Below are 14,626 nucleotides of genomic sequence, written 5' to 3'. Positions count from 1 at the left end.
AAAAAAAAAAAAAGGAAAAGAATCATAGGCTATAATACTGCTGGGTTTCAATCAAATCAAATAGCATGAAAAAAAAAAAAGTCAGCAGGAGTGGAGCTCAGCGTCCTATTTACACCACTGGATCAGAATAGTTTGGAGAGGGAGCCATTCTCACAAATCATTCTCTTGTTAAATTCTGTAGTGGGACTTCATTAAACCTCTTGGCTGAAGGCATTTTACTCTCAGTCTGCTCACAAAAAGCTCTGCTGGCAATACTGATTCTTTAAAGGTCTCCACTAACACATTGTCTTCTTGGGTTTTCTTTTTACAATCTCAAATCTCTTTTTCTCATCAGCCTTTAAAATTGTCTATTGATTTTTTAAATCATTATTTTAACCACAAAATAAACAGCGACAACAACAAATCATAAAAAATCCACAACAAATCTTATAAGGCATTCTGAATAAGACTTGAGTTCAGTATGAAAAGTAGCAATACATACATAAAGGAGTTGGCAAATAAATATAACATTGTGATGTGTGTGCATTATAATATATAATATATATACTATAATTTTATATATAAAATATAGAATTGCAATATATAAAAAGGTGTGTGTGTGTGTGTGTGTGTGTGTGTGTGTGTGTGTGTGTGTGAATATCTCCCAACCTCTGAAGAGCTATTTACTATAGTACCTCTGATTTTACTAGGCCTTTGTGGATTATTGCCATATGTTATGAAGAATCATTCTCCAATGAACCAGTCTGCTCTATCTTGTCAGAGTCTGGCAAACATATCACACACATTTCAAGGTTCTTAATGTCATCAAGAAAAGCTTTGGGGGTCTTATAATATGTGTTTCATCAAAATGCTGATGAACTCACAGTTCTTAACTAGGATCTTGGATTGTAGTAAACCTAACTTGAACCTGCAAAAAGGCCCCTTGACACTATTAGTTTTGGCTTTGACTCAAATAACCGTGTTAATGGTCAGAAACAATGTACTATTATACTGCTAGCTTTTCTGAAATCAGCAATTTAAGCAAACTGTTCCAACAAATGATTTAAATGAAGTCTACATCAAAGGAAGGAAATTCAGAACTTAAAGGCCCGTTTTCTCTCTCATTACTTCTTTTATGCCTAGATATCATACGAACTCTAAAAGTCATATGACTCTTACACAAAGATCTCATATACTGATAGAAAGCTAAACATAATGAATCCTGTATATGGAAACCACCAGTTTACAAAATAAGGCTTCTTTACCCCAGAGTTGTTTTTTGAATGCCAAGTTTATTAAAATTTATCCTCTAGTACTGGCATTGAAATCCACAGTAAGCTATATTGTTTTACTTTTACATAAATTTTAATTACACATTCTGAAATAATTATTCATTGATCCATAGGAGAAAAAAATAGAAAAAAAATTCACACGCACATACACACACAGAGTATGTTACACTGCATAAGATTAACTGTGTGTTTTGGTTATCTTCAAAGTTGTTACTTCGCATCTTAGAAAATGATCAAATGCACAGATACACATTTCTTTTAATGGGTTATACCTTCTGATCCATTTTCAAGACTATTAAAGTTTTAAGTTATATGTAAGTTATTACTGGGGACCATCTACCCAAATTATTTTTATCTCCAGCTAATTAAATTGTTCCAATATATGAATTGTATTTATAAAAGAAGCAGTGAAGGGATTCAACATTGATTCTGTCAGGAAATTTAGTAGCATTGAACATACCAGAAAGAATAATAATTATGTTTAAAGATCAAAAGAAATTATGTTAATTATAGATGTGGTTAATTAAAAAAACTCATTATTATGTCTCGAATGCATGTGTATGCATGTGCATCATATATAGATAATACAAACAAAAAGGATTTTTAACCAAAAGCAGATTTTTTTTTGTATTATACCTCACTTATCTACTATTCCCTGAGATAACTAGAATAAAAATTGACATGTATTAACCATTGTTACGGAAGCCTTGATAGTCACTGTTTATTAAAAAAGTACTTACTGCATATCTATGTAAAGTATTTTGGAAGACGCACACATGATTCAGACCCTAATTTTGAACTATAGCTAGTGATAGGCAGCTAAGAGCACTAAAAGTACACCAAGTCCTGATTCTGACACATATAAAATCACATCACTGAGGTGACCTCCTCCTCTTTTATGTCATCATCACTTCTACTTTTATTGAGCATTTAAATGCTTCAAAGAACGTGCTAAATATTTCATAGTTATGAGCTCATTTAATCCTCACAATAATCTTATGAGAGAGACATTTTCAGCCCCATTTTACTAATGAGAAAACTTAAAATAAAAAATTTAATAACTTGTACGTTTAGCATTTGAATCCAAGTGTGTCTGTTGAAAAACACTGTGCTATTAGTTCTGTTTTACAGAATATTTTCTAGCATCAGCACCAGCAGCAGAAGAAGAAGGAGGAGGAAAAGGAAAAGGAGAAAAGATGTCTCTTTAAAACACCTTCCAAAGAAATACTAAGGAGTAATTTTCAAAGATAGATATCAATATCAACAAGTTACAGAAAACAATTTTTGCAGAAAAGTAAAACAATTACCAAACTTTACAATAAGTAGCTATTAAAAAATAAACAAATCTCTATGGAAAAAATAAATATTACTGAGAATCTGATGGATTTTTAATTATTTAGGAAGAATTTGATGAGAAAAATAATCACAACAATAATTTCTTCTGCATAAGCAATTTGTAATCCACAAACTATTTTGTGAGAATAATTATTTTATTATCTTAATTTATTTCATATCAGCTCATTGATGTTTATATTATACGTATATTCATTTTTTTGAACAGATGAGAACACTGAAACCTAGAGCAGAAGTGATTTGCCCAGGATCCTACAGCTGACATATAGGGCAGCTCTTGATTCACTCACACAGATAATGATGTATGAGCACCAAGGATGCCCCTAAGACTGCAGCAAACAACGAGACTAAGAAAGTAAAGAAAACAAAGTGTGCCTCTAAGGAACTCCTAGTCAAGTGAGGCAGACATAGGAATGCAATAAGGGTGACAACTGCATTCAATTGGTACACGAATGGGGTATCCTTAACCTGCACTGGAGTAGGGGCTGTCTGCAAAGCTTCTTGAAGGATGCATATCTAAGCTGAGTCCAACAATAGGAATATTTAGCAAGTATAAGATGGGTAAGTAGGGGGAAAGACATTTTAGATCAAGGGACCAATATAAATAAAAGCCCAGAAGTAAGCTACACAGTATGTGCATGGAAAAAAATATCTAAACAATACAGTGATATTAGACTGAAGGAAGAAGCAACAGAGGGAGCTAGGTAGCCAGGCAGAGCACTAGTTAAGTGCTTTAGACATTATCCTAGAGAGATGGGAACCATGACAATTTTTTTTTGGATAGAACTAATCTAACTAGATTTGTGTTTTCGGTAGAAGACCATTGTGTGAAGAACAGATTCTTGGGACAAATTGGAGGCAAGAAAGGAATGAATTAAAGTAATTATAAAAAGGTAAGAGAGTCGTTAAATATTTAAAAGGCAATTTGTGATGGTTGGCTTATGATAAATGAGAGAGTAAAGCATGACCCCACAACACCCCAGCTATCTACTGGTGTGTATCTACAGATTGCATTGCCTTCAACTGAATAGAGAATATGAGCGAATTCAGCTTCTGATGCCTAGTCTGCTCCCATTTTCACCGTATCAGTATTATTTCCCAGTAAATAATCACACTCTGGGTTAGCTACTACTGTTGTACTGTTCAAATCCTAGTTCACTGGGACATAACATAGATGTCAATTATAAACTTCAGTGCCTGAGATATTTTAGCAAAGCTTCTTGTTTGAAGCATGTGGTTCGCTAGCATGCAAGGAAAGAAGCTCTAGAAAACATCCCATTAGTAGTAATTAAGTCAGCCAAAAGATAGCATGTCTTTTTTTTTTCTACCTTTGTATCTCCCTGGTCTCATGTCAATCTCATACTTTAAGGCTCAGCTTTCCAGAAGTTGTCAGTGTCTAATCAATCCTAATGAGGAAGTGTTGTGTTCCTTCACTGCATAGTCGGCATAAATATGTATGTGAAACATCAGACAAAATAAGAATTCTTCAGAAGATAATGCATATCTTTTGGATGATTCATTTGAACATTCCTATTGTATGCCAACAATATAAATTTAAAGGAATAGCAACATCATTCATGATACCATATTTTATAATTTAAAAAAAAACAAAATGGGGTGAGGTTGAAAGAACAGAGTAATTTCACATCAAGGGAAGAAAAACATGGACAAGCACTTATGAGAAAAGAGCTGAGATTTCACAGAAATCCTATTCGTCTGGCAGCAGAGCATCTCCTGGTTCAGAGATGTTTGGCATCTGCCTTTTCTTTTAATAGAGCAGTTGCTGAAAGGGCAGAAAAGCAACTGTTTCTTGAGCTTGAAAGAATAAACTGGTCCCTGTGAGGGGCCTGCAGAGTGCAGTGGCGTGTGAACTAAGATCTAAATGTCCAGTTTCCTGTGTCTCACTGGCCCAGCACTCAGGGCTAAAGGGAAACAGGAGGACTAAGTGTATTTTTGTTCCTGTTGAAAGAGAGACAAGCGAAACTGGGATTAGATTTTCTTAATGGTTCAACTCAATGAAGATATTATGTGATTGCTTGGAAAATGGCTGGTGTGTGGAAGTACGTTTTCAGTTTGGTTTCCTGTGACAGACACAGTCATGGAAACACGATCACTCTGGTGATAGAGAGTCACATATTTACTTTGGAAGTTAAATTGTAACAGTAACAAGAGCTGCTTTATCTGTAAAGTTGGAAAGAGAGTGGAAAGATTAATAATACCATCTAGTTTGCCTGTTTAAGCAATGAATATCACTGAAGCAAAGAGCCATAAGAAATCTTAGAGGAGATGGATAAACTTGAAAGTGGGAGAAATTTAGAGTTTAAACTATTTGTGGCCTTATCATCTATCTTTCTTTTGGGATACCACCCTTCAAAATGAAATTATTTAAAAAGCTATCAACGTGATCATCATAATTACTAATTTAAAAGGTTTGTTATTAATACTATAGTAAATAAAATTATATTTTTTCTTTATTTTCTTTTTCATTGTTTTGAAGCTGCATCCACCATGCTTTTCTTAAAAGCTAGCTACCTTCAGCCAAAGGTGAGGAAAAAAAGCACTTGCTTTTTAAATTAACCATGAATTGGTTCAAAAATTAAAACAAGTAACAAAATTAAGTTGGCTATCATGTGATTCCAAAAACCCCAAGCCCCATATGGCAAGCATTTAATAAAGACCCAATCAGTTTAGATTAAGATAGTAAAACATAAAACAAACCTGTGACCATTCTTGGAATACCAAGCAGAGGCATAAATTTTAGCAGTTTCAATGGTATACTGTTTAAAAACCTGGCAGGGAGCCTCTATGCATCTATTCTGTTCTGGTTAGATTTTATATTTTATAGGTATGTCACAACCTATAAAATGGTTATAAATACCTGGTATATATCTTTTTTCCTTAAAAGATGGGATCATTATGCAATATGAAACGCTAGTTCAGAAGATAACTCTTTTCTACAAAGGCAGAGCCAGCAATCCTAACACTTGTCAAAATGAGATATTAAAGTGAAAATATAACAATGGAAAAAATAAAAATTGAGGTAAGATGTCTTTAAAAAGATGCCTCATTTTGTCTGTATATTTTACATTTACAAAGAGAATTCCTGAGGAGGTATATAGATATTATACATATGGAGGAAATACAGACAAACAAACATGAAGTATAAATGCTACGGCATGGATCGTTTAAATTTATAGGTAATAAACCTTTGCTTATTTCAGAAAATGACAGACTATCAAGTTCAGGTCAACTACATTTTCTGGTTAACTGAGTGTTAAGTAGAAATACTTTTCCTGTTGTAATCATTCCAAACAGTATTACTTAACCATTTTTTACTGGTAATGTAATAAACATTAATTATTTTTCAATAGGTGAAATTACTGCAGAGCCTTTGAGTCTCATTCTGACAATTAGTTTCACTGATATACCAAAATGGACATGCAGGTTAATGAAATTGGGATGTTCTTTTTATTGACTAAATTTTACAGAGGCTTGGATGTACATATTTTTAATCAGAAACTTCCTAATAGCTCCAACATTTACTATGATTTGCCTCTTTTCCAAGTAAAATTAAATCATCTATGTTATAAATAATCAATATTTAGATTTGGCTCAATGGCTTTCACATTCTGCTGACCAAGAAGAAGTAATCCAATCAATTATACGTGAGATATATAAGTAGTATAGGTTTTAGGGCTACAGCGACTTACTATTAACAGGGTGTGACCTCATATTTTACTCATGGTTTGGTGCGCTTTTTGAAGCTTCCAAGTGGTCATAAAGGAGCAATTTTTTGCGGATATTTGCTCATTGATAACCTTACTAGTCTTAGAATGAATTAATTACTAGGAAATATCCCTAATTTGTAGAAAGATAACCTGAAATGCTGAGTCCAAATAATAGGAAAACAGTCACTCTTGGAGGCAAGAGAATCGAAATTGAGGTCAAATACCCTGTGCTGAAAGTTTTTCCTTTAACAATAACATTCCATTGCACATAAAATGTAATAGTTTTTCAATCATTTCTATTCCCAAATGGTCATAATTTTCATTAATTTATCCAGGTATTTTGCCAAACTTCAACACAAGTCTAATACTAGTTTTGACAGCACTAACAAGATCCAACACATTTACTATAAAAGCCAATAAGGTGTTTTCTAATGAAAATGTAATATTTTATATTTGAGAAGAGTTTTAAGTAATATCAGGTAATAAATTATCATGACTATATTAGCATTTATGATTCCCCGTTTACAATAGCAGAAAGAGAACTACCTGTCTAGATTTATCCGAATATTATTTTTCTTACTAATTAACCACTAATTATTAAAATTAAGCAATAAAACTATCAATAGTAATAACACTAATTTAAATATAATGCTTTTTATTTATAAAACATTTACTCTGTAACAATGTTAAACATTATAAACAAAAATATATATATATAGATATAGATATATATACTTATGTTATATATATATAAAAAATCTTTATAAAAATTCTGTGAGGTTTATATACAATACCCATTTTATACCTGGGGAAACTTTCTGAGGCTCAGGAAGTTTAAATAACCTTTTCCAGGTCACATGGTTGGTAAACGATATAGACAGAATTCAACTAAATTCTATCTGATGCCAAAGTCTATGCTCTGAGCTACACAATTCTTTGTAACACACTTTTTCCAGCTCTGGTAATTCCCAAACTCTAAAGAAAAGTTTTAAAGCCTTTTATTCCTTCTATTAGCTCATTAGGGGTAACTTCAATTCAGGGATTCACAAGCTTGCTTATTTAAAAATTAGTAATGAAAACAAATTTCTGTGCCTCAATTCAGATCTCCTAAATTGGGTGCTCCAGGCGCATGCCTGATAACTGGTATATTTACCAAGTTTCAGATAAGTTTAAGTATTAAATTCAGACAGTAAACTTCAAATAAGTTTAGGACACTCTGCCTTGTCCTAAGTTTTACAGAGCTCCTTTTCAAACACAGATCCCAGCAGCCCTCATAGATGACAACCTATTCAAATTTCATCCAACTGAACCTACTGTTGGCACTCAGGATCAAAGCCACCAGAAACTGCTTGAATTCCTTCTTAGGACATCCCTGTGATATTTCTACCATTCAAGCAGAAAGCTGGAGTCCATATACATATTTCAAATTGTAATAAGTATTTATTAAATAGAGTGTCTACTAGATGCTCAGTACCAAGCTAAGCAATGTGAATGGTAGGTGCACAAGTAGAAAAACCAAAGAAATCCTTAAAGTTAAGGAAGGGATGTTTAAGGAAATATATACAGGTAGAGTCTCCAAAAGAGCAGAATTGGGATCTTAAGAGAAAAAAAAAGGAAAATAAAAAGAAGTAATTTTCAAATTAATTTTTTAAATATTGTAACTAATCATGCCTGTATTGAGGGTGAAACATCAGTCACCGGTATTTGAGAGTTTTTCCCCATAACTTCTACTTGAAGCTCAGAACTTTGTTGCCCAACATCAGTTCTCAAAATTAGATAGCCATTGTATGAAGAGTGAGGAAAGGGAAAAATTATTTCTAATCCTATACTGACTAAAAAAGCATCTTCTAAAAATAAACCACAAATAAAATGCATAAATCAAAAACAACTACAGTACTGAATTTCCTGTTATAATTGTTTCCTGCTATAAATGGATTCATTTCTGATTAGTTTCCTTTGTAGTAACTAGTAATTGTCTACATTTAATCTGAAATGAAGGAAAAAGATATGACTTCTCAAGTTTCCTTTGACAGGGTTCCCCCCCCCCTTTTTAGCTATCTTTTACAGTTGGGAATCATATTTTTTCTTTGACATATTCTGTATATTATTCTAGCATGTTAAAGATATTTTAACAGATATTAATATGTATATTTTAATATTTAAATAAAATACCTTCTCAACTATAAACAGATCTCTCATAAGTTTATAGAAAACCCAATGCAGTTGAAATAAGAACTAAGTTTCTCAAGTTATTTTCTGGATTTCATCATTTGTACCTAATTTCCATTGAAATGCTAGCATAGGGAGTAAGAATTCCATATGGAAAACTTATGGCTGAATTAGCTTTGGAATTGAATTTAAAGTTGCAAGAAGAAACTCTTTTGATTTCAATGTCTACTGTAGACACAACAGAATGGCTATTATTTATAAAAGCATCAGACTCTCAAGGTAAAGTACTTTAAAACATAAAGTGCAGTACTACATCTCTCTGACTAATGTGATAGACAATCAGCCTTCCTTCCACAATTGCCTGGAGACAGACACACCTTTTCATGTCTTGAATTCATCCCAAGCTACTTTCACTCCCTCTGGAGGGCTTTTGAACTTGAATCTGACATCTCTTAAATTTATGCTTTCTCTAAATGTAAAGGGGTTTTCTTTTCTTACAGTTTTAGCCTTAATGTGGAATTCAAGTCTACCTTAGATTAAAGAGGAATAGTCTAGGTCTTAGAAATTCAATGTTTGTTCTTGATCTTTTCCTTTTTTAAAAAAAAAATTCTTTTGTTTTTATGAGGTTCAGCTAAAAACCTCAAAGTGAGACGTAATGGCTTTAGAGACAGGAAGGAAATATTCTTTATTCTTTTTTTTTTTTTTTTATTTCTACTGTAAAAAGCCCGCAAGGCTATTTTATAGAAAGCCCACAGTAGAAGCACTCCCTCAAAAGCCACCTTTTTCTTCATAATAGCCTTAGAGGAGACAGTGTTAGAAAAGTGACAGCACCAAGTGATGCTAATGTCAGACCAAGAAACGAGCTAAATGGTTTATGGCTAAGATCCCTGTTTACTCTATATACTTGTCAAAATGGGGAATTTTTTTCACCAACAAAATTTTTTTTGAGGGTCACTGTCACTCAAACCACAATAAACAATTTGTACCTAAAAAGAAAAAAAAATGAGAGAAAATTCTCAGATGAGACATAGTAAAAATAACCAGTATGACATCATGGAGAAAGGAGAAAAGGGATTATGAGAATGAAAAACATCTGGATTATGAATACAAAGGAGGTGACAGACCATTTCTATATATCAGTTTAAGACATGACTCTGACGTTCAAAAACTTGTAGTCACAGAATATGGCATCATAAAAAAGCAAATAATAAATCTTTATCAAAATTAGAGTGTGCAGTTCATTCAATAAATATATATTGAGTGTCTGCTTTATCACAGGCATTGTGTGCACGGAAAAAGACTGCAAAAGTCTCTACTCTATGGATGGATCTTACATTCTAGAGGGGAATAGAATCTTCTCATTTTTGTGTTCCGAATTGTACAGATCCTTGAAAGTACATGATCTAAGGGAATGGTAGATTTGTTTGCATTCAAAGACAAAGTTTTTGGCAATAGCTTTTATTTAATTAAGATATTAGAAGGGTTCTACGTTTGAAGACCCTTCTCTACTTGTCCAAGACAGAACTCTACATAATTTTGAAAATTTAATTCAATTTCCTATAACAAACACTTATAGAGCTCCCACAGGCAAAATAATTTCTTTAAAATATGTTTGAAATAAAATATTTCTAGCACTATTAAAGCCTATATTTAATACAGATTACTCTAATGAATAATGTTTTCTTCAAATATCAACATCATATTTCTTATAATAAAACAACCACAGAGTAATGTTCCCTAAACCTTACCTTGGACAGTCAAAGTAGCTGATGCTTCAGCTTTTCCAACCATATTTTCTGCAACACAAGTATATGAGCCCATGTCACCAGCCATTACCTTCCGAATTTTCAAGGTATGATCATCTCTGATTTCATACCTAGTGACATAACAAAAGAAAGCAGTTAAGTCACTTTCTATTTGAAGGATCTCATCATTATAAGACACACCTATGCATCAAATCACATACTATATTCTCTTTAGAAAATTTAAAATAAAATGTAAAATGTGGCATTCCTCTAAGTCAGCATGCAGATAGAAAAGATCTTGTTTTTACATTTAAATGTGTTTAAATATCAAACTACTTTCTAAAAAAAATTGGGGAAAATTTGGCCCTTACTTGTTTTATTTCCTCAATCTACTGTACTCATACTAAAATTAAAGAATAGTGACCACTCAATTCTTACTATATGGCAGTCTTTAAGTATTTTACAGATTTTACTTTTTAAAATTCTTATAACCATTGCATGAAGAATCATGTAACCTGGCTAGTTGAATAACAGAGTTGATATTTGAACCCAGATAGTCTCATCCTAGAGCTCACTTGCCTCGTCTCATCTTCTTTCTCAAATGTTGGGTTCCCCTTTAAGTTTTACTTTAACTCTTTTATTTAACATAATATCCATGAGTTATATTATCTATTATAGTTTATATATTGACCAAACACTCAAACATTTCCACCCCTATTTCATCTAAGCTCCAAATTCATAATCTCAACTGATTAATAATTAGACATTATATCCCACAGGCGCCTAATAGTTGTTAATACGTTAAATAAAAATCTCTTTTCTTACCCTTTCGCATTAACAAACTCCTTCTCCTAACACAATCTACCTAGGTTCCTTCAGCAGTCCCCTATGTCGTACAAATCATCTGATTCATAGGGGCCACTATGGACCTCTATTTCGATCTCATCTCTTAGTTCAGACCATTCATATCTCTTACATGGACAACAACAAGAAGGGTGCCCCGATACTAGTCTCTCTCCACGTTAATGTAATATCCATAGTATTAAAATAAATATTTTCTCTAATCAGTTCATAGTATTCTCCCTTACCTCATCAGTGTACAGAAAACATAATTCAAAATACTTCAGTCTATTAATACACACCCCTGATAATTTGGCCTTAATATTTCTAACCTGATATCCCTTACCTTCTTGCCACATGCCCTCTGAGCTAGCCATGCTAAGCCTTCTACCATTCAGAACGTGAGATATTCTCTCTCAGATTTGCATACACACTGTGATGTCTTTTTTCCAGGAATACTCTTCTCCTCTTTCTTGCTTACCCAATATTTTTTCCAAAGCATTGCTTACTTGTCACTTTTCTTTGAGAACTCTGTCCTGATTGCCTGCTCTGACATGTCTACCTTTATACGTGACGCAAGGGTTTGCTGCTTTATTCTCTATCTATTCATACACGTATCCTTTGTGAGCTCCTTGAGAGCAGAAAGTATGTCTGAGACACTGTTCTAATCCCAAAACCTAGCAAAGGCTCAACATATGCTTATTGAAGGACAAGATACACTCATCCTTTAGGCAAAGGCAGCCTAAAAACAATATCTGAAAGCTTCATTTCATTGCCTTGTTCCCTAAGGCTATGAGTATATCTCTGCTCCTAGCCAATTTAAGGACTTGACACATATCAAGAAACTGACTTCTTTTACTATTCCCTGGTGATGCTGTAGCTAAGGAAAAAACAGCTCATTTTTTAATAGGTTCACAGCTATACTTTTAGTGCTGTACTCTCTTCCTTTCCCTACCAATGCCCACATAAGAAATTGGTATTAACCGTGGCCTGATTAAAAAGAGAAACCTGTTTAAGGAATATCACATTTTACTAAAGTTCCCAGGGCACGCCAGGGTCATGAATGCATAGTTCTTATCTGAAATCCTCAGAGAAAGCATGGCAACCTCCAGATTCTAATCATCTCTAGTGCAGTGTCTGGCCCCTTATCAAGAAATCTAGAGGAGACTGTTCTAATGACACGTATGTGAACATTGGTCTGATGAGAACATAGGAATTCTGAGTGGATTAATCACATCATTAAATTCTGGTCTGTACCTGGATTTGGGCAGTTCTCCATCATCCTTCCTCCATCGTACTGTAGGCACAGGGTCACCTCGGGCCTCACATTTAAATTCCGCACTGTCATCCACAGTTACTGCCAAGTTACTAGGTCTCTTCACAAATGATGGTCTCTCTAAAATTAGAAAAAGTCATCTCAAGAAAAAATAGATGAGCACACTGAAAATTATTTCGTATGTTCAGCCAGAATAGATTTATAATTTAAAACACTATTTCACATAGTTCCCTACTTTTGGAAGTTCCTCCCTAGGTTTAATGTTTTCTCCTAGTTTTCCTCATGTCTTGGCTACTTTGTCTCAGGCTGCTTTATTGATTCCTTCTCTCCTCTTCCCACTCCCCAAAATGTTGGTTCACCTTCGAGAAAGGTCATTTCTTCCTCTCTTGTGTAAAGATACTAAATAATAATAAAGTATAAGCTTTATAGTGAGCAAATAAGATAAAACTGTACTTACCTAAAACAGTTAGTTCTGCTACTTCACTCTCACGTTCTCCAACCATGTTGGTACCAACACAAACATATTTTCCAGCATCACTTTTGCGAGTGTAAGTAATCATGAGCTTTCCTCCTCGTATCTTAAAAAAAAGTTTCACATGCACGTTATTAAAATTGCTTCAGCTATGTTTATATGATAGAGGTCTTTGTAAGTGAAGTCTACTTTCTAAGCATATAAACAAAGCATAATTATATCAAAAAGCTGATGTGTAGTACTTGCTATATTTAGAGGTAGTGACTTTAAACATAATTTATTCCAAAGGTACAATATAAAAGAGGCAAAACATTTCTACTTACCTATATTTCTTGTAAAGTTATTATATTCTATATAACTAGAAATTTGTGTTTTCAAACCAGCCAAGTTATTTCATAATATTTAGTTAAATGAAAACAAACAAACAAAAATTACATGAATAGTTTGGTTAGCAAGTACAAGAAAGAAAAATGAAATTCTCAATACCATATGACTATAATTAATATGTAAATACATATTAGCTATAAATGATTTCAAGAATGCATATTTTAGTATTATAAGATGTGGAAATAAAAATGTCTCTAATTACTTAATTTGCTAGAGTTGTTTTAAAGAACTACATCTTAATTACCAGAACATTGCAAAACTTGACATGTCCCCAAAAATATAGGCGCTGCTGCTGCCCAGTTTCTTGGGGACTTTGGAGGCGGAGCCTGACTGGATCCCAGTAAATAATCTGGAAAGCCATTCTGGTACACTCTTGACCATTTAATTATTTGAAGAAGAATCAATTACAAACATAAGCAGACTCTCAGTACAATACGTAGGCTGAAGCTAACCATGAATTAAGACTGGGATGTGGAAACTGAACTATCTTTACTTAATTTAATATGTGTTTGGTGGGGAGCTAAGTTCAATTACACATAAATATCTGTAATGCTCTGAACCTTAGAAAGATTCTCTCAGGGAGAACTTCCAGGATGTTTATTCATGGAGGTTTTGACCTCACAGTTATTTTGCACTGTGCATCAATTAAATTTTAAAAAATGGGGGGAAGGGGTAGGAAAGAAGGAAGGGAGGGAACCATTCAAACAGAGTTGTTTTTCATCATACACTAGAAGTTTATTGAAACTACTACTTTATAAAGGGGGGGCCATACTCTTTTGTAATGCCTAAATTGCTTTATTTTAATCCAGACACCTGAACTAAAGCTAGATACTTTGACCAAGTCTTTATGTATTTGAACAAACCAAATATTAGAAGAGCAGCTTTTTTGAGATATTACAAATTCTATGTTTATTAAAGTTTTAATTACTGATCAAAATGTGAAACTAAACAACAAAATTGTTCTAGTCAAATCCAGAACCAGAATACAAAAGATGAAATTCCTGCAACTGAAAATTATTAGAAGAGCAGTTTTAATTTCTGTGGCTTTAGAACTTGATAGTGTTTTACTTAGAAAATGATCATGATTTACTAGGTACCACAATAGAAACCATCCAGGGACTTTTCTCCGCATTGCTCATGACTCTTTCTCTCCGACTGAGAGTTATGCCTGCAAACAGTAGTCACTCAAAAAATTTTTGTGTAATGAAAACTGCTTTTATAAACAAAATCTAGCCTGTTATCCAATTAAGTATTCCTATAAAGGTTTATAGCAGTTACAAAATATGTTAATAATAGTTTTATATACTAATCTAAATTTTCAAACAGAATCATACAAAAAAAGTCACATGAAAAAATATGTTCCAAAAGTTAAATATCAATACACT

At 33.2% G+C, this 14,626-nt stretch overlaps 1 protein-coding gene across 5 annotated transcripts in view; it reads right to left on the bottom strand.

The window, feature by feature from the left end:
- Nucleotides 1–14,626, bottom strand: part of ROBO1 (roundabout guidance receptor 1) — a 376,938-nt gene that overhangs the window by 96,419 nt on the left and 265,893 nt on the right. For all 5 annotated transcript variants that reach the window (XM_011356421.2, XM_011356422.2, XM_011356425.2 and 2 more), the window contains 3 exons: nt 12,840–12,960; nt 12,364–12,502; nt 10,270–10,397 (listed from right to left, as the gene is read on the bottom strand). In XM_011356421.2, coding sequence (XP_011354723.1) covers nt 10,270–10,397; nt 12,364–12,502; nt 12,840–12,960 — 388 coding nt within the window. The remainder of the gene's footprint in view (nt 1–10,269; nt 10,398–12,363; nt 12,503–12,839; nt 12,961–14,626) is intronic.

The sequence above is a fragment of the Pteropus vampyrus genome, unplaced genomic scaffold (genome assembly GCF_000151845.1).
Source record: "Pteropus vampyrus isolate Shadow unplaced genomic scaffold, Pvam_2.0 Scaffold26, whole genome shotgun sequence".
Lineage (NCBI taxonomy): Eukaryota > Metazoa > Chordata > Mammalia > Chiroptera > Pteropodidae > Pteropus > Pteropus vampyrus.
The sequence above is the reverse complement of the archived record's forward strand: the minus strand, read 5'-3'. Positions and strand labels throughout refer to the sequence as shown.